This window comes from Amblyomma mixtum, chromosome 4, assembly GCF_055824585.1.
Source record: "Amblyomma mixtum isolate Tamu chromosome 4, ASM5582458v1, whole genome shotgun sequence".
NCBI classification, from domain to species: domain Eukaryota; kingdom Metazoa; phylum Arthropoda; class Arachnida; order Ixodida; family Ixodidae; genus Amblyomma; species Amblyomma mixtum.
The window spans coordinates 76,636,264-76,661,260 of record NC_143015.1 but is presented as its reverse complement, the minus strand read 5'-3'; the positions used below and the strand labels follow the sequence as shown (position 1 = coordinate 76,661,260).

At 44.9% G+C, this 24,997-nt stretch overlaps 3 protein-coding genes and 1 pseudogene across 5 annotated transcripts; 1 reads left to right on the top strand and 3 right to left on the bottom strand.

Annotated features, from left to right (window-relative positions):
• Positions 1-1,274: 1,274 nt before the first annotated feature.
• LOC149347108 (uncharacterized) lies at positions 1,275-3,071 on the bottom strand (annotated as a pseudogene).
• Positions 3,072-6,616: 3,545 nt separating this feature from the next.
• On the bottom strand, positions 6,617-14,355 carry LOC149347106 (uncharacterized). Of its 2 annotated transcripts, none has more exons than XM_089586871.1 (4): positions 14,150-14,355; positions 13,803-14,060; positions 12,508-12,632; positions 6,617-7,393 (listed from the first exon to the last, which is right to left on the bottom strand). In XM_089586871.1, the coding sequence occupies exons 1-4, from the start codon at positions 14,273-14,275 to the stop codon at positions 7,336-7,338; spliced, it is 567 nt and encodes a 188-aa protein (XP_089442997.1). In that variant the 5' UTR covers positions 14,276-14,355; the 3' UTR covers positions 6,617-7,335. The 2 variants fall into 2 exon arrangements, with proteins under 2 accessions (XP_089442997.1, XP_089442998.1); XM_089586872.1 differs by having other exon boundaries at positions 12,533-12,632.
• Positions 8,265-12,498, bottom strand: LOC149347107 (uncharacterized). The gene has a single exon (XM_089586869.1). It carries the CDS (start codon positions 12,453-12,455, stop codon positions 10,449-10,451), a length of 2,007 nt encoding a protein of 668 aa, XP_089442995.1. The 5' UTR covers positions 12,456-12,498; the 3' UTR covers positions 8,265-10,448.
• A 2,403-nt stretch (positions 14,356-16,758) lies between the features above and the next one.
• Positions 16,759-22,795, top strand: LOC149347105 (BEN domain-containing protein 5-like). Of its 2 annotated transcripts, XM_089585495.1 has the most exons (6): positions 16,759-16,881; positions 18,493-18,626; positions 18,976-19,114; positions 19,260-19,334; positions 19,837-19,957; positions 20,236-22,795. In XM_089585495.1, the coding sequence occupies exons 1-6, from the start codon at positions 16,869-16,871 to the stop codon at positions 20,258-20,260; spliced, it is 507 nt and encodes a 168-aa protein (XP_089441621.1). In that variant the 5' UTR covers positions 16,759-16,868; the 3' UTR covers positions 20,261-22,795. The 2 variants fall into 2 exon arrangements, with proteins under 2 accessions (XP_089441621.1, XP_089441620.1); XM_089585494.1 differs by lacking the exon at positions 16,759-16,881 and having other exon boundaries at positions 18,363-18,626.
• Positions 22,796-24,997: the final 2,202 nt, after the last annotated feature.

The window sequence follows — 24,997 nt, the reverse complement described above, 5'->3', positions numbered from 1 at the left end:
TTTTATATTTGGTTTTTGCTCTTCTGATGTAGTGTTTTTTGCTCTTGCTCACGGACCTTCTGTGAGGAAGTCACGAGGACAGCAACATAGCATAAGCAATGTCTTAACATATATGTGCAGTCCATTTGCAAACATGCATTTTCCAGTGCCTCTTGTACACTGGAGAATACATTAAATACATTAAGAATACAGTAAGGGGCATACATTAAATGTGTGCCCCTTGTGAAGCACCTCAGCTACAAAAATGCTCTACTCCTCGTATCATCAATGACATTTTACAAGATGTTTTTATGTGCCTGTGGCCAATTGCACAAAGAGGAAATGATGTTTGGCTGAGGTCCCCAATTTTGCAATGTGAGAGCAAGGAGTATGCAATTTTCTACGGGATGCCTCCCGCACGTCAACACAGCCAGTGTTTCACGCAGAAGGGGCTGTGCATTTTTCCTGGATATCCCAAGGTCACTAAGAGGTTATGGCAATGTGTTTCATTGTTCTTAGAAAAACATATGTTTACCTGTGTTGCAGAGTGTGCCATCTTTTGGATAATCATCATGGTATAATGTCACATACACCTTACATGCGATAAATGCGAGGTTTGGCCCCAGTGCTGCTAAGGAGTCGCCAGTTTTTGCAGCAACCTGCCTGGCCTGGTGCTAGACGCATGTGGGTGGCCCTGTGCGGAAGCTGTCCTTGTATTGGAAACTATCATGAAACTCATTTTCATGATGCCTGCTTTCATTTTTTGTAGTGAAAGCTACACTAGGCTAGTAGAAGCGAGTTTTGCCGTGTCTAACCGAGGCCACAACTGCACATGCACCGTGACCATGGCAACTAGCTGCGCCGTTCCACAGGTGTTCCGCTGCTGCCCCAACTTGTGACTTCACGTGCCTCGTTATGCAGCCTCTCTGTGCATGTGCAAATCGATCGTGGCTCACCCAATGGGTTGTCAGGTACGTGATGCTCATCGCAGAGAGGAGAAGGACGGTAGTGGCATCCCAATAGATTTGCGCGCCGGAGTGGAGAGGAGAAGGGTTGTTTCCACACTGCAGACGCACGTGCTGCTGCGGAGAGCTGACCGAGTAGAGCAGGAAAGCGTCTGCCAGCATCGCATGCTTAGAGCGTGACGGTGGGTTCAGCATAGAACGGCAGTAAACTGATGCGTTCCAACGGATCACAGGTTGGTTGTGGTCGATGCAACACTCGATCGCGCGCTGTCCCAACTTGAAATTTAGAAACTACTACACCATGCATAGCAGCATTAGAGCAGACAATAGTTAAGTTGTGTGCAGCAGTGGCATGACCACAAAACCATGTCCACAAGGAAACCTGCAACACTTTGATCTGATCTGCTTGACAGACCACACAGCACTCGTGGGCGAGAGGCCAGAAGCCTTGTAATGATGCAGTTCAGTTGTGTCTGCGGTGCCTTGGTGGAAGTTGGAGAGCTGTGTGAAAAATTTTCCACAGATCTCAATGTCTCCATCATGGGATAGAACATTTCTCGCAACCACATTGTCATCTTCCATAAGAAGGCACAAATCAGCAGCATTAATTTCAACAACCATATCTGGCAGAGCAATTTTGCGAAATTGTTCACCAGTGAATCTTGGCGGTGTTGGGCCAGAATCGTGTGGCTTGTGCAAACTTGCTTGTCTAACTGGGCATGCTCTGGGGAGCTGATGTCGTTCATAAAAGCGCCTGATAATTTGTTGCAGTGGCCGGTTTGCTGACTTCAGGTCCTGCTTCAGTTCACCCAAGAAGTTCTCGAAACGGAATGCAGAAAAGGAATCAATATGTCCATACTCTCAGCATCCATAACAAATTCTCTGAGGAGGTGCTCTGCTACATTTAACTTTGATTGGCAAAGTCCAGGGCTTGCCAGGATGGACACTGCTACACAAAGCTTCATGGAGTGATTGTAATAGCGCCTCTCGACGTTATTCTTCAGTACTACAGGACCAAAGTAGAAGAGGAAGTTTCTGAACTCAGTGGCTTTCCATCTTTCCAATTCACAGAGGCTTCTTGGCTTGCGGGACATTTCTTGAGGTGCGTACTTTTGCAGCTTCATTAGCATTCCTGAAATGGCAGTCTGAAGACGTGCTGGCAGCTTTGCCTTGTGTGGCCCTCCCTGCACCCAGTAGTGGAGAAGCCTCCACATTGCCCCTAAGCAGACGAGGTGCATGTACTCTAGTGGGAAATCACTCAACATGCCAATCTGCAAAGCAAGTAGAGGAGATTGTTGGTGATGGTGTTCTTTCCGCTGCTGGTTTCGGAAAGATTCGTTTGTTCTTAGTGGACAGCTGACGTCTGGGAGGGTAACGTTCCTGGCTCTTGCGGAAAAGGTTCCCTCCTGAGTACATTTTTCGCAACTGTAGTACCCACCATGGCCCTTGATGCACTTCTAAAATGCCCTCGCTGGCACATCACAAATAAATGCATGCAGTTTGACTGCACACTTTTGTCCGCCTTCACGTATTCCTTCTGTTTGCAACGTACTCATCTCAGCAATGAAATCATCAAGATATTCCTGCACGCTGTGGGGTTTTGTACTGCCTATAAACAAAGCTACGACAAACGGCTTTAGCTTGTCATTTTCTGCAACTTATGCCAATATGGGCCAGAACTGTTTTGCTGAACTCTTCGATATGGGGAGCCCATCAATGTTTACCAGAAGTGAAATTGTGTCTGCAGTGATGCTGCCACTTCTCATAATTTGTTGCAAGGTTGTTTTGGTTCTAAAGTAGTGATACAGTCCAGATCCGATCTCTTTGACGTTGCAAGACCTTGGCGTTCTCAGGAGTGTTCTCGCATCACGAGGATGTTCAGGGTGGCCATGCCTCTTTAATACTTTGAGAAGCAAGGTAACGTGTAATGTGCAAGCTTTTGTATCACGGGCCCATGTTGCCAGTTCGCTGACTAAGCTTGGCTGGTCTTCACTTGTGATTAGCATGTTGTCTTTAATTCCTCCAGCCTCTGAGCTGCAGCTAGGTTCTACAGAGTTGACGGCTCCTGACTCATCCAAAGCATTTGGAGCTCTGATGTCATACTGTCTTCAGCTCGTTTTCTAGCATTTCCGCTCCTTTGTATGGAATGCAAGGCGGTCGGAAACACGCATGCAAGATGGTTTTGAATACTCTCGGCTACTCTCCTCTAACCTGTCGCTCATTGAGGTCATGTATAGGGCGCATACAGCGCTTCATTTCTGTCTGCAATCACTTGACGTGCTCTGCTTGTAAAGAAAAAACAGCGTCCGAGAACCAACTAAATTTTTTTAGCTCTAAAAGAGCCTGCGTCTAGATGACGATCGGAAAGGCACTCACATCGCTGGATGCGCGGTTTGCGAGCTTGGGCTGATGTGCTCCGAGTGCAGCAGGACTGGAGAGGACGTCGCCTTAGCTTAGCTTGAAGGCAGAAATGTTATGTAACAAACCACCAACACAGATTGGGGAGATCTGCACAATGAAACCGTTAACTGAGCTGCACACGGTAGCAGACGATCGTGATACGGTAGAGCTGACAAAGTTGAAATAAGCAGATAAAGATTAAGAAGACATCGGAAGAATACATTCACTGTAAAAATCAGCAGCTGTTCTTTACGCCCGCTGCAATAAAAATAGGCCGTTTAAACTATTTTGATGGGGCTCCACCTCCAGACTGCTCCAGACCCGTGATCCTCTTCTGGTCTATCAACACTGGGTGACTGCTCTTTTTGTTCTGCTGTGCTTCGGTATCGCAGTTTTCAGCCACTTCGGTGAATGATAAGTATAGTGCCGGAAGCATGTCAACAGCACGAAATGGGTTTACGCTTGCATGATGGATGTTGCTTGGAGGGTCGTTCTACAGTGTCGCTGTGGACCAACCCCAAACACGAGATGATTGAGGTCGCAGTGACCTCTGCCAAGTAACCACAAGGAATTCTGTGCCTTTGGCTGACGAGTGTGTGCTTCCTACATCTTGCGATTTGCGTATTGAACTGCTTAGCACTGCGAGTTTCAGCAGTGAGCGAGGACTTTTCCGCAATGGTTAATCAGTGCTTTCAAACACGCAGAGTACTTGCTACAAGCACTGACTTTTATGCTACTGAATGGAAGTCGACGCGCAAGGGAGCATTTTTACAAAACATAGCTCATTTTCAAGGTAAGCGGTTAGAATCGTGTGCAGCATATCGCCCTATCACGGCGGCATCCGTGTAGTACTTTTTAGCTGCTCCTCGAAGCCTGAAATGCTGGATAAAAGGAAAGGAAACTCCTCTCTATCGAAGAAATTTTTTTTATCTGGCTATTGTGTAAAAGAAACACAGTGCGGTTAGCACGGGGACGAAAAATTTATGTTCACGAAGACAACTGCTGGTGGGATTTGGGCCGGCATCGCAAACATACGGCGTCGATGCTGCAAACACGAGAGGTTTCTAGTCTTTGCTGATATTCCAAGGAAACGCAGACGGTTTCCCCTGTGTGAGCTGGCTCATGACTAGGGCAGCAGACTATTGGGAAGGCCAGAGCCATTTGAGATTTCAAGGATCTGCAACAGGGCTTTCTGACGTTTCCTCCGTGGTGGCTGAGCTGCTGTGATGCTTGGCTGCTAGGGCTAGGAGGTCAAGCCCTAAACATGGCAACTTTTTTTTTTTTTTTGTAGAAGCGAGACGTGATAATACCATTGTGCTTCGCAACTTCACTATAGAACAACTCTAAATGGTTCAAATCCTCACCATGCGGCTCTGTCACTGGCAAAGTTGATATGGACCGTGGCATCACCTGAGAAAGCAAAGGGCTAACACACGCCAGAAAAGCGCACCACAGCACTTGTGCACTTCCTCACTGTGCCTGTAATTTGTACTGTGTTTCCAAGGTGTTGACGGCATTGTGCTGTGTATTATGCTAAAAAAAATATTGCCCATATGTGACAGCAGCGAAAAGTGGGAAATCTGCAGTGCATCCTGAGTATGTGCTCCTCTTAGGACAGGGCATTTAGCTTGTAGTTTAATTTTGTTGGATTCACTCCTATAGCTCTGCTACAGCAAGGTCTGCGAGCAGACCTGCATACTGCATTTATATAAGGGCCAGCTTTGTGTTCTGTACAACAATAAACTATAAGTATTTCCGGGTGTAGACCACATAGGCCTGCTAAGTCCTTGAGAAGGGGCTCCTGTCTCAGGTGACTGCAGGCCGGCCACTGTTCATGTGGCAAATCTTGTAGTCTTACAACTGCTCCGAGATGCTCGGGCTTTTGGGGAGTTAGTGATGCTACTGAGTTTGACCTTCGGCTACTCGGTTATCTGACAGCCCCTTCATATATGTTGATGGGTGGCTGGGCTTGCAGTTCTCAAAATGCATAATAGTCTCCAGGACAAGACAATGTAAGGGCAGCTTGGTTGGTCTTGCAATCACATGAGGCCATGGCCAGACTCAAGTACAAAAGATAGCTATATAACTTTTGGTGTAATTGTAGGGCACATGAGGTATTAATGCAAGTCTGCCTAAGCTGTACAAAGGCTGATTAGCAAGCTCAAAATGGAACTGCACTGTCACCAGGAGATGCAGTGTTGTGCAAGGCCTGCTACTTACTATGTGTGCTTATCTGATATGCTGCATATCAAATATGCACATGACCTATACGCAGCTTCTCCAAGTTTAGGATCTTTCAATAGTGGCCTGTTAATCAAAATAATCACCAACGCGACTGGTTTTGTTTGGCCATCATTTCCTTAGCGTCGCTCTTCCCAGTCAAAAAAAACCATTGGGATTCCAATTGGTTCCAATTGGTCTCAATGGGTTCCAATTGGAAATCTCATTCCAATTGGCCAGACCAATTGGTCAGTCCAATTGGAATGCCCTTTCCAATTGGTCAGTCCAATTGGAATGCCCTTTCCAATTGGTCAGTCCAATTGGAATGCCCTTTCCAATTGGTCATCCCAAATGGACACTGCAGTGCTCCAATTGGTTCCAATTGGAATTCAAATCCCAATTGGGCAGTCCAAGTGGACAGCCCAATTGGAATGCTCATTTTGGATGTCCCAATTGGTTTCCGTTAGAATTATCATTGCATTTGGACAGTGTTTATTAGTCATTGCTAATTTATTTGCCACATTCCAACTGTACACCCAGCAGTGCAAGCCATTTCATTTTTAAATTTCATTCAATTTCCTTTGTTTTTTTGTCAATTTTGCCAGTACAGCAATTTTTTCTTTCAGAAAATTTTTTAAAGCAAACAGTCTTGAATGAATTCGAGACAGTTGGCTATTAGCAATTCCTGTGAGGTTAAAAAGGCTAAATATTTAAAATGGATGTTACATCAAACATCATTTTCCTGATATTGATATCTGCTTTTAGTACTTAAGCCTCATATCACATGAAGCAACAATCAATTTTTTTCCAGATTAAGTGTACTTGTTGGTGATGCAAGGCACATCAGTTACAGGATTTGATTTATAAGATTGGGGAATTGGGCTTGCTTGTTCGCGATCATGTTGGTAAAAGCACAGACGTGCTTGTGTTGTGTTTGTTCTTTCGTCCTGTCTTCGAACTGTACGTTACCAACATGATTTTGATTTACCTCTTATATCAGCTAAATATTCATCCAATTTTTAAAATAAACAATAAAGCACAAGCACAGTAAGTACTCTAGAAGCATTATACATTTGTTTATTTTTCAGTTTTCACAAACCATGTAGGTGACCAAAGCATGAATTTATTAATCATGCTTGGCTCCATAAGACAGAACTGCATTTACAAAAATGATGGACATACTAGCACATTAAAGGGACTATGCAATGAATTAAAAGTCACTTGTAAATGTTTTCAATACTTAGAAATGATGCTAAGAAGCATTCACACCAAGTATGAGTCTTCGGAACTGAGCCAGCAATTTATTATGAATTTTTAAAAACTGCGCTTTCTAAAATTCGCGGGCCAATCGGTGTCTTCGTAGTGACCGATGTTAAAGCTAAAGTCGTGAAAATAGACGTCACTAGACTCGTGATGTCGGCAGGCCACCACACGTTGTCATTCGCTGGAGCCACAGCAGCCACGATGTCACGGGCACGCTTCCAACAGCCGTGAAAATCGTCTGCTCGAGCTGCCGCATAACCCCCTCGGGCAAGCGTGAGCCAGGGCATTGCCTTCACGCATATGTTTTCAATTTACCCCAACCGCCTCTTTCTGTCGGGAGTTCGGGAACCACTCGCAGTGCCTTTGTCGCAGTGACAAGCAAAGAAATCCGACGTGCGCCGCGATCCAGGAAGGCGAAGAGAGGTCGGAGAGACGCTGCCGACGCTGCTTCTGGGGTGCTGGGTGCGACAACCGGAAGTGGCAAACCGAACGTCAGCGAATGACGTATTCATGGGTGGGGCCCAGTCCCAAAGCTGTTTTCTTTATTTTTTCTTGATGCTCCACGCCTAGAGTAAAGAGGGGGAGAGGAGGAGCGTGATTTTTAATAATCTATAACTTCGTTGTTAGTGATGCTAGCTCAAAAATTCTTGCGCTAGGGTGACAAGTGGTGGGATGCCTATCTCTCGTCTGCTTTATGCAATCGCAATTAATTTATTGCATAGTCCCTTTAAAGAAAAACTGAAAAATGGTGTGCACAAAGGTGATGCAGCTCAGTTTCACATATTCATACATTTTCACAAAACAGAAAAACGACAAAGCGAAAAACATCACGAGAAAGCATAAAAAATTATGGAACAAAAACATTACTCAAGACTTTCAGAGATGCAAAACATACATACAGCATCAAGATAAAAAACATACAGCATCAAGATAAAAAACATACAGCACCCCAAAAAAGGCCCACATTGAAATAATGAAAATTACAGCTGGATTTATCAACACTGTGTCTACCGTTTTTATGAAGACATCAGGGGAAAATTAAGGAAAGGGGGGAAGGGGAAAGGGGGGGGGGGCAAGCCCCCTCCTAGAGTGAGATTGCCATGAGAGAGATACAATGGACCCCATTCTTTTTGTCAAAGTTCAAGACTCATGGCAGACGTACTACCCCCTTCCCTCCCTTTACACACATATGCTGTAAGAGTTGCTAGAGCCAGGCACAACTCGAGAACAAAGCTGCAAATGCCTTTCAGAAAAAGGCCTACCAACCGATGCCATCATGAAACCCCCTAGTGTAAAATTTTATGTGGCTGGCAGGTGTCCCAGTGTAGTGGGATGAACTGGAATATCACCAAGCAGCAGATACCATTGGGTGGACAGCCTCCATTGCCACCGCAGTGAGCTTTATAGGACTATACGAGGAGTGACAATACCCTGTGTGCTAGCCACCAAGTTACAAAGACAGCTGAGGGGTGCCAGCACTGCCCTACACCTAGCTTGGACCACAAGATTTCTACTGCCCACCAGTTTTCAGTGTTTTGCCAGCGTCTGGTCAAGTAGCAAGAATTCGGAATGTCTGCACTGATCCTGAAGAATATGAGTTCCAATCCATGATATGCTTTCTGCACACAAGGGGCAAACCACCAGTGGACATTCACAGAGGTTTGTGCGGTTTTTTGAACGAGTCAGGAGAATGCGGCAAAGTGGTGCCGTGAATTCTTGTCAAAACAGAAGTTCATGAAAAAAAAAAATGACTGTCGATGTGCGTAGTTCAGCCAAATGTGTTGTGCTGGGTTTTATGGCATATAGGCAACTGAGGACATCATGCGCCAAACTCATAGTTCAGCCAAATGCAAATTAGGTGCACTAGCAATTAGGTTTCACTTCGGTTCTGGTATTCGGCCTTTGTATGTTTACTTTCTGGACACGCCTCGTAAATCTGTCCCTGGCTATTTACTTCATAAGGAGGGCAAAGTATAGGTGAAGTGCACTGCACACAGAGGAAGGCTACAAGCAAACCACACATTCTGATGAAAGGCATAAAGTCAAAATGGTCTGAGATATGCACTTAGAACACAAACATTCGAATACAATCGCAATAATGCTTCCTTACTGGCATAAGAATTCTATCCCAAAGAAAAATATACCTGCAAGTCGTAATACAAACTCTGATATGTGCCTACTGAATATTAATCCAGTACATGGACATCCAATCACATGGAGGCCGAGTACCAAAAAGTTCATGTGCATTTCAGTTCAAATTATGCAACTCAGTCTCACTGAGATGAAAGCCAACAGTTCCTAGAGGCCAGTGACTATCTGTGTGTGATAGCAATCAAAAATATTTTCCAGAAGTTATGTAACATGCTTTTCCTTCCTGCAGTAGTGTAGTCCCTGAGGCATCCCACTGCAGTACTTAACAAGCACACTCACTTTAAATGATGGAAAAATATGCCTGAGAGGACAGAAAGTTGGTAGGAATCATTCGACAGAGCTTACAATGCGACAACACATATCTGAAACACGTAATGTGTCTTTCTTGTGAGTCTGCTAGGATTGCTATTTGTGCACATTACAGATCCCTTGCTCTGAATTAATATGAGGCAGTCATTAGGCATAGCATATCTCAAGCCCAGCATTGCTTTGGGACAATATTACTACCATATGCTGTCATGGTACACTAGCAACAGTGTTGGGTTGCAAACCCTCACATCTGCAGCAGTGCCTCAATGGCCACAGTATATGGCTGTTCAACACGAAGTCATGGACTCAAACACTAGCAGCAGTGGCACCATTTCAGTGGAGATGAAACACAAAACTGCGTGTATTGTGATACCAGCGCAAATTAAAGAATGTAAAGTGTTTGAAAACGATTCCAAAACACTTGTATCTTACAGCTCAGAGAATAGCTCTCAGCATGTAAATATCCATCAGTTAAAATATAACAGACACTTCACAATTATACCTAACCTAATCAGTGTGCAAGGTGTTACACAATACAGAATAAACTGTGATACTCTGCTAAATGGATCACATTTCAGCCTGACTTCAACTCTTGTACAATGGAACTGTATTAATCTTAGCGGTTCTCACAATGGGTTCTGCAGAACCCTCGGGCTTTCATTGCATGCCTCAAATTCCACCTTTTCGTTGCCCATTTTACTACCACCGATATTGTAATTGTCTTATGGTACACTGTTCCATTATACAGACTCTAGATCCTACAAGGCAGCATGGTGCGTAAAGCATTTTCTTCTTTAGCATTACATTTCAGGTCGTATTTTGACTGCGGTGGGCACACATAGCCCGCAATCTGTACAATGCTACAACAAAATAAAATTCCCAAATGAAAAAATTATTTAAAATCTAGGAGCCTACGCTAAGGCCTCTATCATCGCTCAGTTGCAAAATGTTAGATTCCAGCAATAAGACCCTGCCACGGTGGCTCAATGATTAAGGAGGCGAAACGCTTGGCACCAATGTGCTGTGTGATGTTAGTGCACGTTAAACAACTCCAGGGGGTTTAAATTGTCCGAAGCCCTCCAATACGGCTTTCCTCATAGACTGAGTCGCTTTGGGACATTAAACCGCAAAAATCAAACCAAACCAGCAATAAGCAATCATCTAAAGAGTGTAACAGCTAGGTATAGGTGAAAGAAACACACTTCCTACGTCCATAAAAACACAAATGTTGCTCACTGAAGAAAATGGCACAAGTTTTAGGTCCCTTGTGAATGAAAGAACTTTGAACAGGTGGTTCAATTCAACAGTGCCATACTTCACGACACTGCATTTTAGTGGGCGCACAAGAACATACGTGGGACCACAGCTAATGATGCTTACAATAACAGCAAAAGTGCCATTCAACAGCTGCACCACAGAGTTATTTGTCTTTTTGTTTCTGGCATAGCTTTCACCAGTGAATATGCGACCATTATGACATAAGCGAGCATATTCAACACTGTTTCCTACCTGTAGCTCTTCAGTTAAGGTGCTACTGCTGGCAGAGGGCACGTAAGGCCTTCCTCGGCCAAAGAAGCGCAACCCCTCAGAGATGAACACACTTTTATTGGTTTGTACTGCATCTAGTGCAGCACAGTACTGAATGGCACCTTCATGGGTAGAAAGTTTCAGGCATGTATCAACTACTCCCTCAATCTGCAGCACACGGCACAGCTGGTGAGGAATACCATTGGCAGCCTTGACAGCCTCCTTCAAGGTGCCATTCCCTGCCTCGAACGGATATGCAGAGTGAGCCCATAATGGACCCCAGTGCCGTACGCTCTTGCCAATGTGGAGAAGCTGGTGCATGTTATAAGTCATGCTTGCTTTTCCATAAAGGATTTGAGTGCGGCCATGGAAGTCCAATAGGAGACTCTCTGCATGAGCAAGGTCAGGAAGTGACACCTTGTGTTCGAGCAGGATATGCAAACTCTCCACCAGATATGCCCAGTGCTGCAGGTACTTCCTGTCCAAAATGCCATCCAGCACAGGCACACTATAGAAGAGCACCCAGTTCTCGAATTCTTTTGCCTTCCACCATCGCCTTTCTTTTGTGGGCCTTGGCGTGCGCTTGACATCTCTGGGAGGTGCGATGCTCATCAATTTTTCATCTACTGCAGCCTGACAGCGACCTAAGTAGAATGGAGAGCCTGCTGACTCAAGCCACATATTCAGAAACTGCCGCCCCACTCCCAACAGCATACAGTGCATATAGTCAGGAACGAAGCTCCACACTATATTGAACTGCTGCAAGTTGATGAGTGGGGAGAAAGATTTTACGCCATTAATAGGTCTCTCCTCTACAATTGCCCTCTCCATGTCTGACACCATCTGCTCCTCGCTCCTTTCAGCAGTGTCTGTTTCTTCTACAGGGTACTTCGTTGACCGCCCAACCCTCTCCCCTCTATGCAAGCACCAATTACAGCCGTAGTAGCCGTTAAACTGTGTCAAACCCTGCATGGGGGCCCTGGCCACAGAATCAACTGCACAACAAATGCAGAAGGCCTTGAAGTTTTGTTTTTTGCCTTTATGTTCAAGTTCAAATCCTTCCTCTGATAATTTGTTCAAAACCTCCACAAAGGCACCCTGAAAGATGCCCATGTGCGGTTTGTCTCTTCCAAACCAGAGACCTGCCAATACCAAATTTTTCATTCTTTCTGTCGGTGGCAGCTCGTTAATGATAAGTTGAATAGGCCAAATTGATGTACCACTCGACTTGAATACAGGGCTGCCATCTGCATTCAATGTGAAGCTGATTCTGTGCCCAACTTGACTTGTAGCAGCAACGAAGTTTCGGTACATGATGCCATCGTAAATATCACACAACGTGCCATTTGACTGGAGTGGCTGAGTCAGGTCGAGAAAGCTGCAATTCTGTAACACCTTGCACAGCTGTGAGGGAAGGTCTAATAGCACAAAAAAGGGTGCATCTGCCATGGCAGATGACCCACAAGGATGTCCACATACAGAGCATTCCAGGGGAATGTTTGCTACTGCCTCGCCAACATATACCATGCAGTGTGGGCAATAATAATGGAAGCTCATACTTGTCCCAGTGCTTTGCAAAAGCTTGCTCATCGCGTGCTTCGACTGGGGGAGGACAGGGTGGTTAAAAAAACCATTTATCATATCAATGAGGCTCAGCAGAGCACTATATGTTAACTTTGCCCTAAGTGCATACCTCAGAACCATTAACAGCATATCACCTGCTGTCACAGTTAGCACTGACGACAGGATGTCCTTGAAGAGAGAGACAAATGCACCAGTTGCATCTTGGCTTGTGCTCTCACTGGTGGCATGACGTTTCTGCATACATAAGGAATTCATCATCAATATTCAGGATGCACTCTTCCAGCAATACAGGTTTATATATGCTGCACTCACGGACGTTACGAGCACCACCTCTGAGCGCTAATTCTAGCTTTCACAGTCTAGACCAGAGCGGGTTGTGACATGTAGGTTATATAACGTGGTCTGAAACATGGCGGCCGATGACATCTGTGCAAACTGTATAATACACAAGAATGGCAGGTTGATGGACCTTGGAGCTCGAGTGGTGCTGTGCAGATGAAGGGCAGCGAAACCTCAATTTTAGAGATAATACTTCAGCTTGAGCGCAGCCAGATCGACATGCACATAAACCATGCAGGCACAAGCACACTGCCACCGATATAGCAAAGCAGCTGCATTAAACTTCCACTTCAAGCACACGCTCAATTGCTGTAGACAAGGATTCTCACATTTTGCATACAGGTGGGAAAAAAATAAAAAAACAAATAAAAGACATCAAAACTGCCTTTAAAAAAATTTGGCAAGATACGCATTATTAGGCTCTTTTCTTGATGGCGTTGCATAACCCTCCTCGCAGCGCCGTCCCTGCTCCTCGGCTCTAAGGGTGTGTTCGTCGTATTTTCCCATTTTGAATTGTTTACCGCATGTTTCTATTGCACTGAGCTGTGCACCTTGTTTGAATTATTCGTAGCGGCGACTTGGGTTTCCCACGTTGAACTTACACTGATACCGCGAAAATGTTACCACGTTCAGGAACTGCCGGATAAGTGTTGCATTCGGCATTCGAGGGAAAAGGCAAGAAATTAATTCATGCATTGAGCAAAGGCAGCGGGAATGAAATTAACTACATGCAGCATCATTATTCTCTCTGTAGACTTTTTGAGAGCTGGATTCATTCCTTCTAGGACAGTGGCAAGCAGTAGGTCAACTGCACACAATTTTATTTTCCTCTGGTGCAAATAATTCAAACAAGGTGCACCGATCAGTGCAATAGAAACATCCAGTAAACAACCGAAAGCGGGAAAATGCGAGGAACACACCCTTAGAGCGGAGAAGGAGGGGCGGCGCTGCGAGGAGGATTATGCAACGCCAACGAAGAGAGCCCATTATTATTATTTTTTTTTTTTCAGACCGATGCCGCTTCATGCATATGGCACGTAAAGAATATATATATGGTGTTCTCACAGCTCTATTCTGTTCATCCTCCGGACTGCGCGCTGCTCCAACCGCGGAGTGTTCACTGCCACTGGAGGAGCATGGTTGGATGTTTTCCTCCTCATTTATACTGATGCATCCCTGTGGTGATTGCGACCTAGAGTCGTGAAGGTCGACATTTGCAACGTTAGGATATGAGCCGCACAGCGTCGAAGAGCTGCCTGAAGCAGCTTGTGAACTGACAGGCTTGTTTCTTGCAGTACTGCCGCTGTCCACTGTAGAAGATTCCTGTAACAACGTTTAAAGGATCAGTGGGCAGAAGCCCGGCGGTCACAAGCACACGTGATAGACACATGTGGTATGCATTCGATACTCACGCCTTGTTTGTTTGCAAGTGCGCGGTTGTACCAGGAGCGCGTCGATTTCGGCAGCTTGAAGGTTTCGTCGGGATTTAAATACTTTTTATATTGTCCTCGCTTCTGCCTCTTTTTTTGGCGCTCCATTGCGATTCCGAACTTTCTTTATAGGAACAACGCGTGCGTCCTCTTCCAGAAAATTACCGCACACGTGCCGCAAGCCGCAGGTACGGCTACGGCTGGCCTTGACTACGGCGTCTCTCATAGCCTGAGTTGCTTTGGGACATTAAACCCCATAAACCAACCAACCAAACTAGCCATTCGAAAACATACTGAGTGCGAATTTTAGAAGCTAAATGTTTTACACGGAATAAAAATAAAGCCATGGTTTAATTCAAATTTGTGTAGCAACAACACTTTAGCAAGTTGGCCGGTTTGGCGCTTCCATTTGGAATCATCCATATCGCCATCGCCACCGTAACAGGGGCCAGCCATGGCGGTCGCTTTGTCGAAAAATGTTAGTGCAGTCTCGTGCCCATCGTTTAGGCCGGCAGAACCATGGGTACGCATGCGTACGTACGCTATGAGGACGATAAGCGTTGCGCTATTGTCCCCATTGACTACATCAGGGGATATAAGGCCAGTGACGACGGTGACTTCAGGTCAGCTTACTATCCCGTGAAATGGATTGAGGATGACGGGAGCTACGATTATTACCGTGCAAGAGTACTGTTGCTGGGAGGTAAGTTCGAACTGTCACTTTTGTCATCCACGTGGGGGGTTTCAACTGCATCTCCGCAGAGCAACAAATATAAACAGTGACTGTTTCAACGTTAAACGCGCACTATGCGAAAGCTGCTTATCTGTCGCCAATGCTACAGACCGTTATAATTCTGATAAATCAAGAAAGTACAGGGTCGTCCACTCTTAGTTAGAATGCGCTACCGCATGGCCTTGCTCTTTGGAGGGTCACTGCGTCCGAAACGGCTGCGCATCGAAGCGAAGTGGCAGATGACGCGAAGCACCACGTCCAGGTAAACCTTCTCGTCCACCACTTTGCTGCGATGAGGACTTTGTCGTACGCGGTGGCCCTCTGAAGAGTGCGGCCACGCGCTAGCGCATTCTAACTAGTGGACGACCCTGTACATCATCCAAACTTGGTATTGAAAAACCAGGACTGTAGTACGCAATCTCTGCGACAATTTCAGCTCGAATAAGCGAGCGGTTCAGCCGAGAGAAGCATTTTACGGTGCGCGTTTAAAGTTTTAGCGTTGCAACTATCTGTATTTCAATGCGCAGTGGTTGCACGATCGACCAGCTAGTCTCAGATAGCGTAGTGTGAATGAGTGAATACGTGATAATTAAAAAAATATGCACACGTCGCCACAAAACTCAACGGTGTCGACATTTGTCTGTGTTTGGCCACCGATTAAGCTGCGTGAAAAGCTATGCTGCACGTGCGGCCATGAACAAAAGTTTGCGGGATTTGTGTTCATTAGAAAAAAAATTATTTCTGTCAGGCAAAGCAGGTCAATGAAAACAGTTGAAGCCCCCATCCACTGTTATACCAATTTGCTAGCTACCGAGACAACGCAGAACTTTTGCCCTACGACTGTATGAAAACACAGGCGGCCGACCGCGAGGGCAATAACAGGCCTTAATTGTAAAATTAAGATGCCATGGCGCCGCTATTGTTGCGTGCATAAGCCGTATTTACCTGTCTGTTTGATAACCACATATGCAGTGGAAATCGGGTGAAATAACTTTGCATTTTTTTTTTCTGCTTGCTAAGGTAATACTTGAAAAATGGGTCATACTGAGGAAGGAATCCTTGTATCCACAATTTCAGCCCGAGCCTCCTAGGCTTAGATGCACCTGATGAATTAAGGGAAAAGGTTAAACCTTGGTCAAAAGTTGAATTGATTGAGTATATAGAGTTGTGAGACGAACCGTGGGTACACTTTTAAGAAGCGGTTCTTTACTGAAATTTTTTATAGTTTACTAAACATGTCCAAATCAAGGTTCACCCCTTCAGAGGTGAATATTACAGAGGAATTTTGTGTCGTTAACAATGCGATGCATAATTTGGTTTTAGTATGCGAAGCAAATAATGCATGTGTGCTCTTTCTCCAATAACTGTACTACTAGCAAGTGCATCTATCTGGTGCTGTATTTTGTAGTGTCAGTGGAGGTAGAGAACACCAGATGTCCGGGAGCTCATTCAGTCCCACAGTCCAAACGAAACTTTTTGCATTTTTACATGTTGCAGTATCTAAGAACCGTAAATATTTTTGCCTGCAATTTATTTTTGCCTCTGTGAAAACATTTCAGACTCTGAAGCTGATGTTGAAAAAAAAATAAAAAAACAGCGCGTCCGTTTTATGCGAATCGTCGATTCCAGTTCAAGTGAAGAAGAACGTGAGGTGATATGCATCCTCCTTTTTTTACAGAAACCATTGGGCTCATATTCTGGTCGGTGAGACTGAGTAATCTTTTTCTGTTTTGTCCATTTATAGCAACCTAAGAAGAGAAAACATACGAGCAAAGAGAGTGTTTTGCAGGCTATTGAAAAAAAAAAAAAAAACTTAATGAAACAAATTCAGAAACGAAAAAGCAGAGGGCACTCTCGGATGCCTTAACAACAATCGAGAGCCTGAAACAGCAGCTTGAAGAGAAAGACGCTGAAGTTCGAAAGCTGAGATGCCTGAATGAGCAACTACAAGAGAAAGTTATTTTGAAAATGGACGAGCTTGGTATGTTGTCTTGATTTTTTAGTACTAATTAGTTTCATTGGTTCTTGTTGTCTAGATGTAACTTCATTCCAATACATTTTAGAAATGAGTGGCTACAAAAGAGTTACTGTTGGGATGCTTTGGTAACATGATTGCAACAAGCGTTACCCACACAGACGAAGCTGTTCCATGGGGTTTGGCACTGCAGCTGGGGTACTGAATGCTTTACGAGCGTAAAAACAAAGGCAGACATATCTGGCACAAATTTGGAAATGGTGCATGCGGTGGCTCAGTGGTTAAGGCGCTCGTCTACTGAACCGGAGTGCCGAGGTTCGTACCCGACCGCGGCGGCCGCGTTTCGATGGAGGTGACACGAAAAGGCGCCCGTGTGCTGTGGGATGTCAGTGCACGTTGAAGATCCACAGGTGATTGAAATTATTCCGGAGACCTCCACTGTGGCATCTCTTTCATTTTAATTCCCTCCTTTATCCCTTGCCTTACAGCGTGGTGCGGGTGTCCATCTATAAGTGAGACAGTTACTGTGTCACTTCCTTTCCTAAAAAGAACCTATTTTCGATGTTGAGACTGTAATGTATGCAATGAAATCGTAATGTATGGCACAAAAGTAACTGATGCCCGACTTAGTGATTAGTATCTTTGTGCAAGCTGCCCTTTCTAGAGTTTTTATAAAAAGCGAATATAATTTTGAAGACAAAGCGAAACTTAGTCTGTTGTCCTGCAGTGAAAACATGTCCGAAAAAAGAAATTGCACAGTCTCGTCTGATTTCTGTCTGAATGTGAGGTCAAAAAATAATGCTCAAGTTTTACTCCCTGGATTCACATAATGAAGCTGAAAAGCAGTGGCCACCACTGATGTGTATACTGGGCAGCAGAAATATCTATAGATATTTTAAACCATGTGTGCAGGCCGGTTGCCGATGACAAGCAGTATTTATTGAAGATAGGAAGTGGGCATATGAAGACACAAGGGTGTGGCTTGATACCGCAGTCGTGGCCCAGTGGTCTGAGCGCCCGTCTCGGCTGCGGGAGGTGGTTGTTTCGAAACCCACCGCCGAACACCCACCGGTAAAATGGGTACAAGCATCCCCCGGCCTGGCGCTCGGCTTTCTTTAGGGGTGTGCGTTTGGGAGAAGTCATAAGCGGTGGCCTTGTGGTAGAGCATTCGCCTCGCATTCGGGAGGTGCTGGGTTCGATCCCCAGCGCCGCCGAGTACCCACCGGTTTCTTTAATGCGTACAAGATTTCCCCTGGCCTGGTGCTCGGCTCTTCTAGGGTGAGATGCTTGGGAAAAGGGTCGTAGACCAAAGTTGCTTTGGTTTAAGACCCTTTTTCCCAAGCATCTCACCCTAGAAGAGCCGAGCACCAGGCCAGGGGAAATCTTGTACCCATTAAAGAAACTGGTGGGTACCCAGCTGCGCTAGGGATTGAACCGAGCACCTCCCGAATGCGACGCGAATGCTCTAAGTCACTGGCAGTGTGACATCAGAGCTGTTTCACTGTGCTACAAAGCTTACATTTGCTACTTCATGCATGTGATATATTCATATGTGTGCACTATAGTGACTAATGTGTATCCCTGTGCTTGTTTCAATACTTTTCTATAATATCCCAGCCCTGAAAAATCCAACTCCGGCTCCTGAGAGGAAGATCGCAGCAGTCTCAGCAGCAGTCGCCACTCCAGCTACAGAGACTGCTGCCATCTACAATACAGAGGATTCTCCTCTGTTTGAAACCCAAGATGACATGGTATACCTGGATGCTTTCTCAAAAGCCTGAAATAATGGATTAATGAATAATAATAGCTGGGCAAAGTTTAATGCAGTTGTCAACTTGGAAAATAGGCATGAATAGCTGTATCTCATTGCTTGAAGGTGGTGCTGTGTGTGCTGAAATAATGCACTTTTCATTTGCTTCTGTAAAGCAACTGCAAACTACTGACATCTTTGTTCATTTCTGAAAATAACTGGCATAATTTATTTTGCATTTAAGACTGCCAAAAGTTAACATAAATACTCCTTTTCAAGCACTTTGCATGATAGAGTATAATGAATGTTGTGCATACAATGCATACAGATCTGCTGTTTTATACCTGCAGGTTGACATCGGGGAGGGGATCCGCATCGCGAAAAACGCTTGGACGCGAATCAAACAGTTGGAAAAAGACAGCATGTTTGTGAAGGAGCTCCTGGTGGCAATTTGGGGCACAGCAGCACTGAGGGGTCGTTCGCTTCAAGGTAATAACACAGCACTGTCGCTATTTGACTATCAGAAAGGTGATGCTTTTAAGAAGCCCTTTCGTGTTTATATATATATATATATATATAATATATAAATATATATATATATATATACACACACTGCAGTATGTCATTTTCACAGGCAAACATAGCCCCAAGTACCCGGACCGTGAGAGGAAGTGCCCGTTAACGCCACTAAAAGTGACAGTAATGCGCGGTGAGTACTTACAGCTGTCTAGGGCAGTTTTAATCTGTTCTCTTTTTTCTTGCTGCACTGCTTGCGCTTGCTATGAGCGGTACGTGAGAATCCTTTGAACATTGTCTTCCTCAAAGTTTGTGTTTTTCTGCTTATTATGGCAGCAATTGAAGCACACTGAAGCAGATTTTTCAGTTAGCCAGATTCGATATTTCAAAATGCAAAATGAGGCCAGCATTGTTACTGCACTTAAATTGAAAAGGTGGTTGAAAGAATTGGATAGAATAAGTGCTTGTATTGTTGGAAATATCAATGTGAGGTTATGTACAAAGGATAAGCACAAGTGTATGGCCAATATGCAATCAAACTGCTTATTCAAAAATGTACAGTGCATTCTACTATGACAGTTTGGAAGTTTACATACAGCGCTGTAGAAGCAAGGCAGCATACTTGCATGGCCAAACCTTTGAGTCTCCTTTTGCTTGTATTGTTCATAATGTGCAGTTTCTCTTTATGGAAACAGAATGCTACAGGGAGCGCCTGGCCAAAAAGGGAATACCAGCACATATGCTTTTCCTGGCTACGAAGCAGATGAACCATTATGTCGTCGAAAAACTTGCCGACATTGAGAAGGTGGCCAAGAAGTGCGTATAATCCATGTTGTACTTTGCATGCCTTTGTACCTAGACGTCCAGTTTTGCCATTAATGGTGCTAGCATGCTTTTCATAAGTCTATCACAACAGTCTGCCCACCTGGAGGGTGACTGTAAGTGAAGTAAAGGGCTTATAATTAAGTCTGTGTAATTTTCTATTATGAATATTGGTCAGGTTTGGTGCTCTCGCTTTTGTGCCAAGTGAAACTGGTGCTTTAATAATGTTTTGCTTTTTCTTACCGTAATCTTGTTTTGGTTTCATTTTGCAGGCAGGAACTTAGAGGAGAGCAGTGAAGGCATCAGGGCTTTTTTTTTTTTCTGCCATGAAGATTGCTTCGCACTCATCATCATCAGCCTGACTGCGGCCACTGCTGGGCAGAGGCATCTCCCATGTCTCTCCAATTAACCCTGTCCTTAGCCAGTTGTAGCCACCGTATCCCCGCAAACTTCTTAATCTCATCCGCCCACCTAACTTTCTGCCGCCCCCTGCTATGTTTGCCTTCTCTTGGAATCCATTCCGTTACCCTTGAGGACCAGCGGTTATCTTGCCTTCGCATTACATGCCCTGCCCAATCCCATTTCTTCCTCTTGATTTCAACTAGGATGTCATTAACTCGCGTTTGTTTCCTCACGTACTCCTCCTCCACTGCTTTTGTATATTTATTTATTTATTTATTCAAATACCCTAAAGGCCCGAGTGGGCATTACATAGGGGGGAACAACAGTAAAAACAAAGCAAGAAAAATTTTCTATAAGTACAAATATCGTTGGCCGGGAACACATTGTTGAAAAGCATCAAACACTCAAAATATAAAGGCACATGACAAAGAACACTCAGGTTTCCTTCAAACGCAAGTGGTTCAACAAGAATGCGAAAAATATGAAGGTTACAGCTCGAAGTGACGTTTTAGAGCGGTTACAAACGCTTCGTAATCATTGGCAGACGCAATGGTGCCAGGGAGTAGATTCCATTGACGGATGGCGAGGAGGAGAGGCCAATGAAAGAAGAGATTAGTTCTAGCAAAGATGGGTTCTACTTTCAGTTGGTGATCAGTGCGTGAGAATATCCAATGAGCGGGCTTGATATGGTACGAAGCAAAGGAAGAATGACTGTGATATAGTTTGTAGAAAAATGACAGTATGCAAACCATTCTCCGTTTTTCGAGAAGAGGTAAATTTAGAGCTTTCTTTATTTCAGTTACACTCGCTGATGGCGAATAGTTCTTCGATATGAACCGGGCGGCTTTATTTTGCAGGGACTCCAATTTTGTTACTAGGTATGCTTGATGGGGGTTCCAGATCAAAGAGGCGTAATCCAATTTCGAGTGAACTAATGTAGTGTATGCTAATAGCTTTGTGTCTGGATTAGCTAAACGCAGGTTACGTCTCAGGAAGCCGAGTGTTTTGGAAACTTTGTTAATAACTGTATCGATGTGCCTGTTCCATGAGAGGTCTGCTGCTAAATGCAAACCTAAATATTTTATGATGGGTGCCGATTCTACTCGCACATTGTTCAAAGTGTAATAACAAGGTTCGGCGCTAGATATTGTGGTAAATCTAACAACTTTTGTTTTTGAGGCGTTAATCTCCATTTGCCATTGTGTGCACCAGTCATTAATTTTGTTAAGGTCTGATTGTAGACTAGTAGAGTCGGAAGGATCAGTAATCTGTCTGTATATCACGCAATCATCTGCAAATAATCTGACCGTGGAATTTAGGTTATTACTTAAGTCATTAATATAAACTAAGAACAATATAGGTCCGAGTACAGACCCTTGCGGTACTCCAGATTTAATGGGGGAGAGGGACGATGAATGCCGATTAACAGACTGATACCGACTGGCCAAAAAACTCGATCCAAGAAATAACCTTAGGATTTAAGTTCAGATTCTCAAGTTTATTTATTAGACGTATGTGTGGGACTTTATCGAATGCTTTGGCGAAATCTACGAATACGGCGTCTATTTTAGAGTGAGCATGAACAGCACGATGAAGGTCAGTGATCAGTTCAAACAGCTGTGTTTCGCAAGATCGACCGTGTAAGAAGTCGTGCTGATTGACAAAAAAGAAGTTGTGCTGTACCAGATAACCCATGATGGCAGATGAGAGTATGTGCTCGAGCAATTTGCAGCTGATGTTAGTTAACGAAATGGGCTTGTAATTTGAAGGTTTAGAAGCATCGCCAGATTTAAAAACGGGAATGACGCGCGCAATTTTCCAGTCGTTTGGAACACAACTCGTGTCAACGGATTGCTGAAAAATAGCAGCTAAGATGGGGCATATTGCAGGTTTTGCTATTTTGAGTAATTTAGGACATATCCCATCGAGGCCGGGTGCGGAGTTAGCGGGTAGACGGTCTATGGCAGAGGATACGCCCTCTGGCATGACAGTTATGTCGGGCATAGTTGAATGCAGCTTTGTAAATCGCAGGTCAGAAGGTAAAGGGCTCTCATCTGTGAACACTGAGCAAAAAAATTGGTTAAATTCCTCCGCTACCTCTGGGGAGGTAAGGAGCTTGCCTTCTTTAGTTATTGACACTGAGGAGTTGGAACTGTAATTTGGATTAACAACTCGCCAAAACTTTTTAGGATTGTTCTTTAACAGATGCGAAATGTCATGGTTATAAAACTTGTCTTTTGCGTCTTCAATTTCAGTTTTGCACAGTTGCGCATGTGTGCGGTATTGATTCCAATCGCGCGCAGATCCTGACACTTTATATTTCGCGTACAACCTTTTCTTTTTGTTTATACATCTTTTGACGCTCCTTGTGAACCATGTGCTTTCTGTATATATTTGTATGCTGCCATGAATAGATTGCTTCCAACTGTTTTCTTGTGTTTATATTGAATGCAAATGTAAACAGTACACCCTCCATTCCAGAACCTACCGTATTCTGCTAGTCAGGCTCACTGGACACAAATTGGTTAGTAGGACAGACCAGTTAAACTGAATCAGTCAGACCTATTGATCACAGTGTCTCACCAGCTAAATTCTCTCACTGAAGCTAATTCAGTGCAATTGCACTCATGTCTGCCCTATTGGGTCCAACTGTGTGTCCCACTGACCTCTGCATACTGTGGGTTCAACCCACTAGACCCATTGTACACTCTGGGTCTGACCCATTGGGTCCAATTGGTATGTCCTACGAGACCCATTGTGTGCAGTGGGTCTGACCCATTGGATTCAACTGGTGTGTCCCACTGGACCCATTGTATGTAGTGGGTCTGACCCATTGGGTCCAATTGGTGTGTCCCACTGGACCCATTGTATAGTGTGGGTCTGACCCATTGGGTCCAATTGGTGTGTCCCACTGGACCCATTGTATAGTGTGGGTCTGACCCATTGGGTCCAATTGGTATGTCCTACGAGACCCATTGTATGCAGTGGGTCTGACCCATTGGGTCCAATTGGTGTGTCCCACTGGACCCATTGTATAGTGTGGGTCTGACCCATTGGGTCCAATTGGTGTGTCCCATTGGACCCATTGTATAGTGTGGGTCTGACCCATTGGGTCCAATTGGTGTGTCCCACTGGACCCATTGTATAGTGTGGGTCTGACCCATTGGGTCCAATTGGTGTGTCCCATTGGACCCATTGTATAGTGTGGGTCTGACCCATTGTATAGTGTGGGTCTGACCCATTGGGTCCAATTGGTAAAGGGCTAAAAACACAATTGGGAAGTCCAATTGGCTACAGTTGGTTCCAATTGGAAATTTCCAATTGGTTCCAATTGTTTTTTTTTGACTGGGTAGTACATCGGCGCAGATGTTAGTGCCAATACGTTAGCAGCACACACTGTCCCCATAAGGCTCGTCGGAACATACGCAATGTCTAACCTGCTCGACGATAACCTGCGACGCCAAGTCCACACAAAGACGCCGCCATAGAGGAGTTCATAAGCGTCAATAAGCATAAAGTGGTTTACTAGGCGGAGCAACTCGCGTGCATTCCATCCAGCCTGGCTTACCCTTACCGGGGCCCTGCACATCAGCGACCGTATCGAGCACGCAGTTGAAATCGCCCAACATAGGAACATTACGCCCTCCAAGAAAATACTCATCTAAATCTAAATAATGAGTTTACAAAATTAGATTGCGCAGATGCATATATGCAAAGAATTCTCAAGTGAAGTTCGTTAAACGTGCAGAAGCCATGGCGGCTTTAATCCTCACGGTGACTTGGTGATTGCGACCACCGAAGTGCTGTACGCAGTATTGCGTCGTTTTGAATATTAACTGTATAATTGTCATTAAGTTTTGTGTTATCTTTTTGCTGTTCTCGTTCCAATTAATCCAACTACGGAGGCTGCTGCATCGATGAAATCCTGCGGGGTAGCCCCCTCAGGAACGACTACGTGAAAGACAAGAGCCTGTCTAGGTGGCTGGCTCACCATATTGATGCGCCCGCCAGCCGAAGGACACCCGAACAGAAGAGCACGTCCAAAGGTCGAACACCGGCCGCCAACGCAAGCCGGCGTCTGGAACACATACCGTAGCGACCATCAGCTATCGAAGCCCTGATAGACTGTTATCACCACCGAAGCTATCACTACCGAAGCCTTATATAGTGATAGACAGACAGCATGTGTCGAAAAGAAGTTTATTTTCAGAAACAGACTGATATATACAACCCTGTTCATACGTGACGTCCCCTTGGGGAATGAACATATTAAACATAGGTAGAAATGATTATTCTAGCCTAACGCGGGCAGCCCGACCGCGTCCACCCTTGCACAAGTAACAATACCGCAAAAACATTCTACAGGGTAACTTAAACCTTAATCTCTAAGAAAGAGGGAGGGGGGGGGCTATTTCCAGGGCATTCCCCCTCCTACAACAGACCCTCGGGAGAAACACCACAATCATTACAGACAAAAGGACACTGCTAATACAACAGAGCTGGCATCGCCAGCCTGCCCTCACTCACGACAAAGAACCTCGTATGCCAGCGCCGCAGGAACCGCGCCTTCCCATCGGTTTCCAGACGGTTGGACAGATAAGCCCACAGGAAGAGGCGGAGACTCTGCAGCTC

Excerpts from the sequence above, each read along its gene's own strand:
- LOC149347107 (XM_089586869.1), bottom strand. The coding sequence starts at position 12,455 with ATGATAAATGGTTTTTTTAACCACCCTGTCCTCCCCCAGTCGAAGCAC.
- LOC149347106 (XM_089586871.1), bottom strand. The coding sequence starts at position 14,275 with ATGGAGCGCCAAAAAAAGAGGCAGAAGCGAGGACAATATAAAAAGTAT. Across the intron at positions 14,061-14,149 it reads CACTTGCAAACAAACAAGGC|GAATCTTCTACAGTGGACAG; the intron begins GTGAGTATCGAA and ends ACGTTGTTACAG. Across the intron at positions 12,633-13,802 it reads AGGATGAACAGAATAGAGCT|AAACGTCATGCCACCAGTGA; the intron begins GTGAGAACACCA and ends TTATGTATGCAG.
- LOC149347105 (XM_089585494.1), top strand. The coding sequence starts at position 18,447 with ATGTGTATCCCTGTGCTTGTTTCAATACTTTTCTATAATATCCCAGCC. Across the intron at positions 19,335-19,836 it reads AAAAGTGACAGTAATGCGCG|AATGCTACAGGGAGCGCCTG; the intron begins GTGAGTACTTAC and ends TTATGGAAACAG. Across the intron at positions 19,958-20,235 it reads ATTGAGAAGGTGGCCAAGAA|GCAGGAACTTAGAGGAGAGC; the intron begins GTGCGTATAATC and ends TTCATTTTGCAG.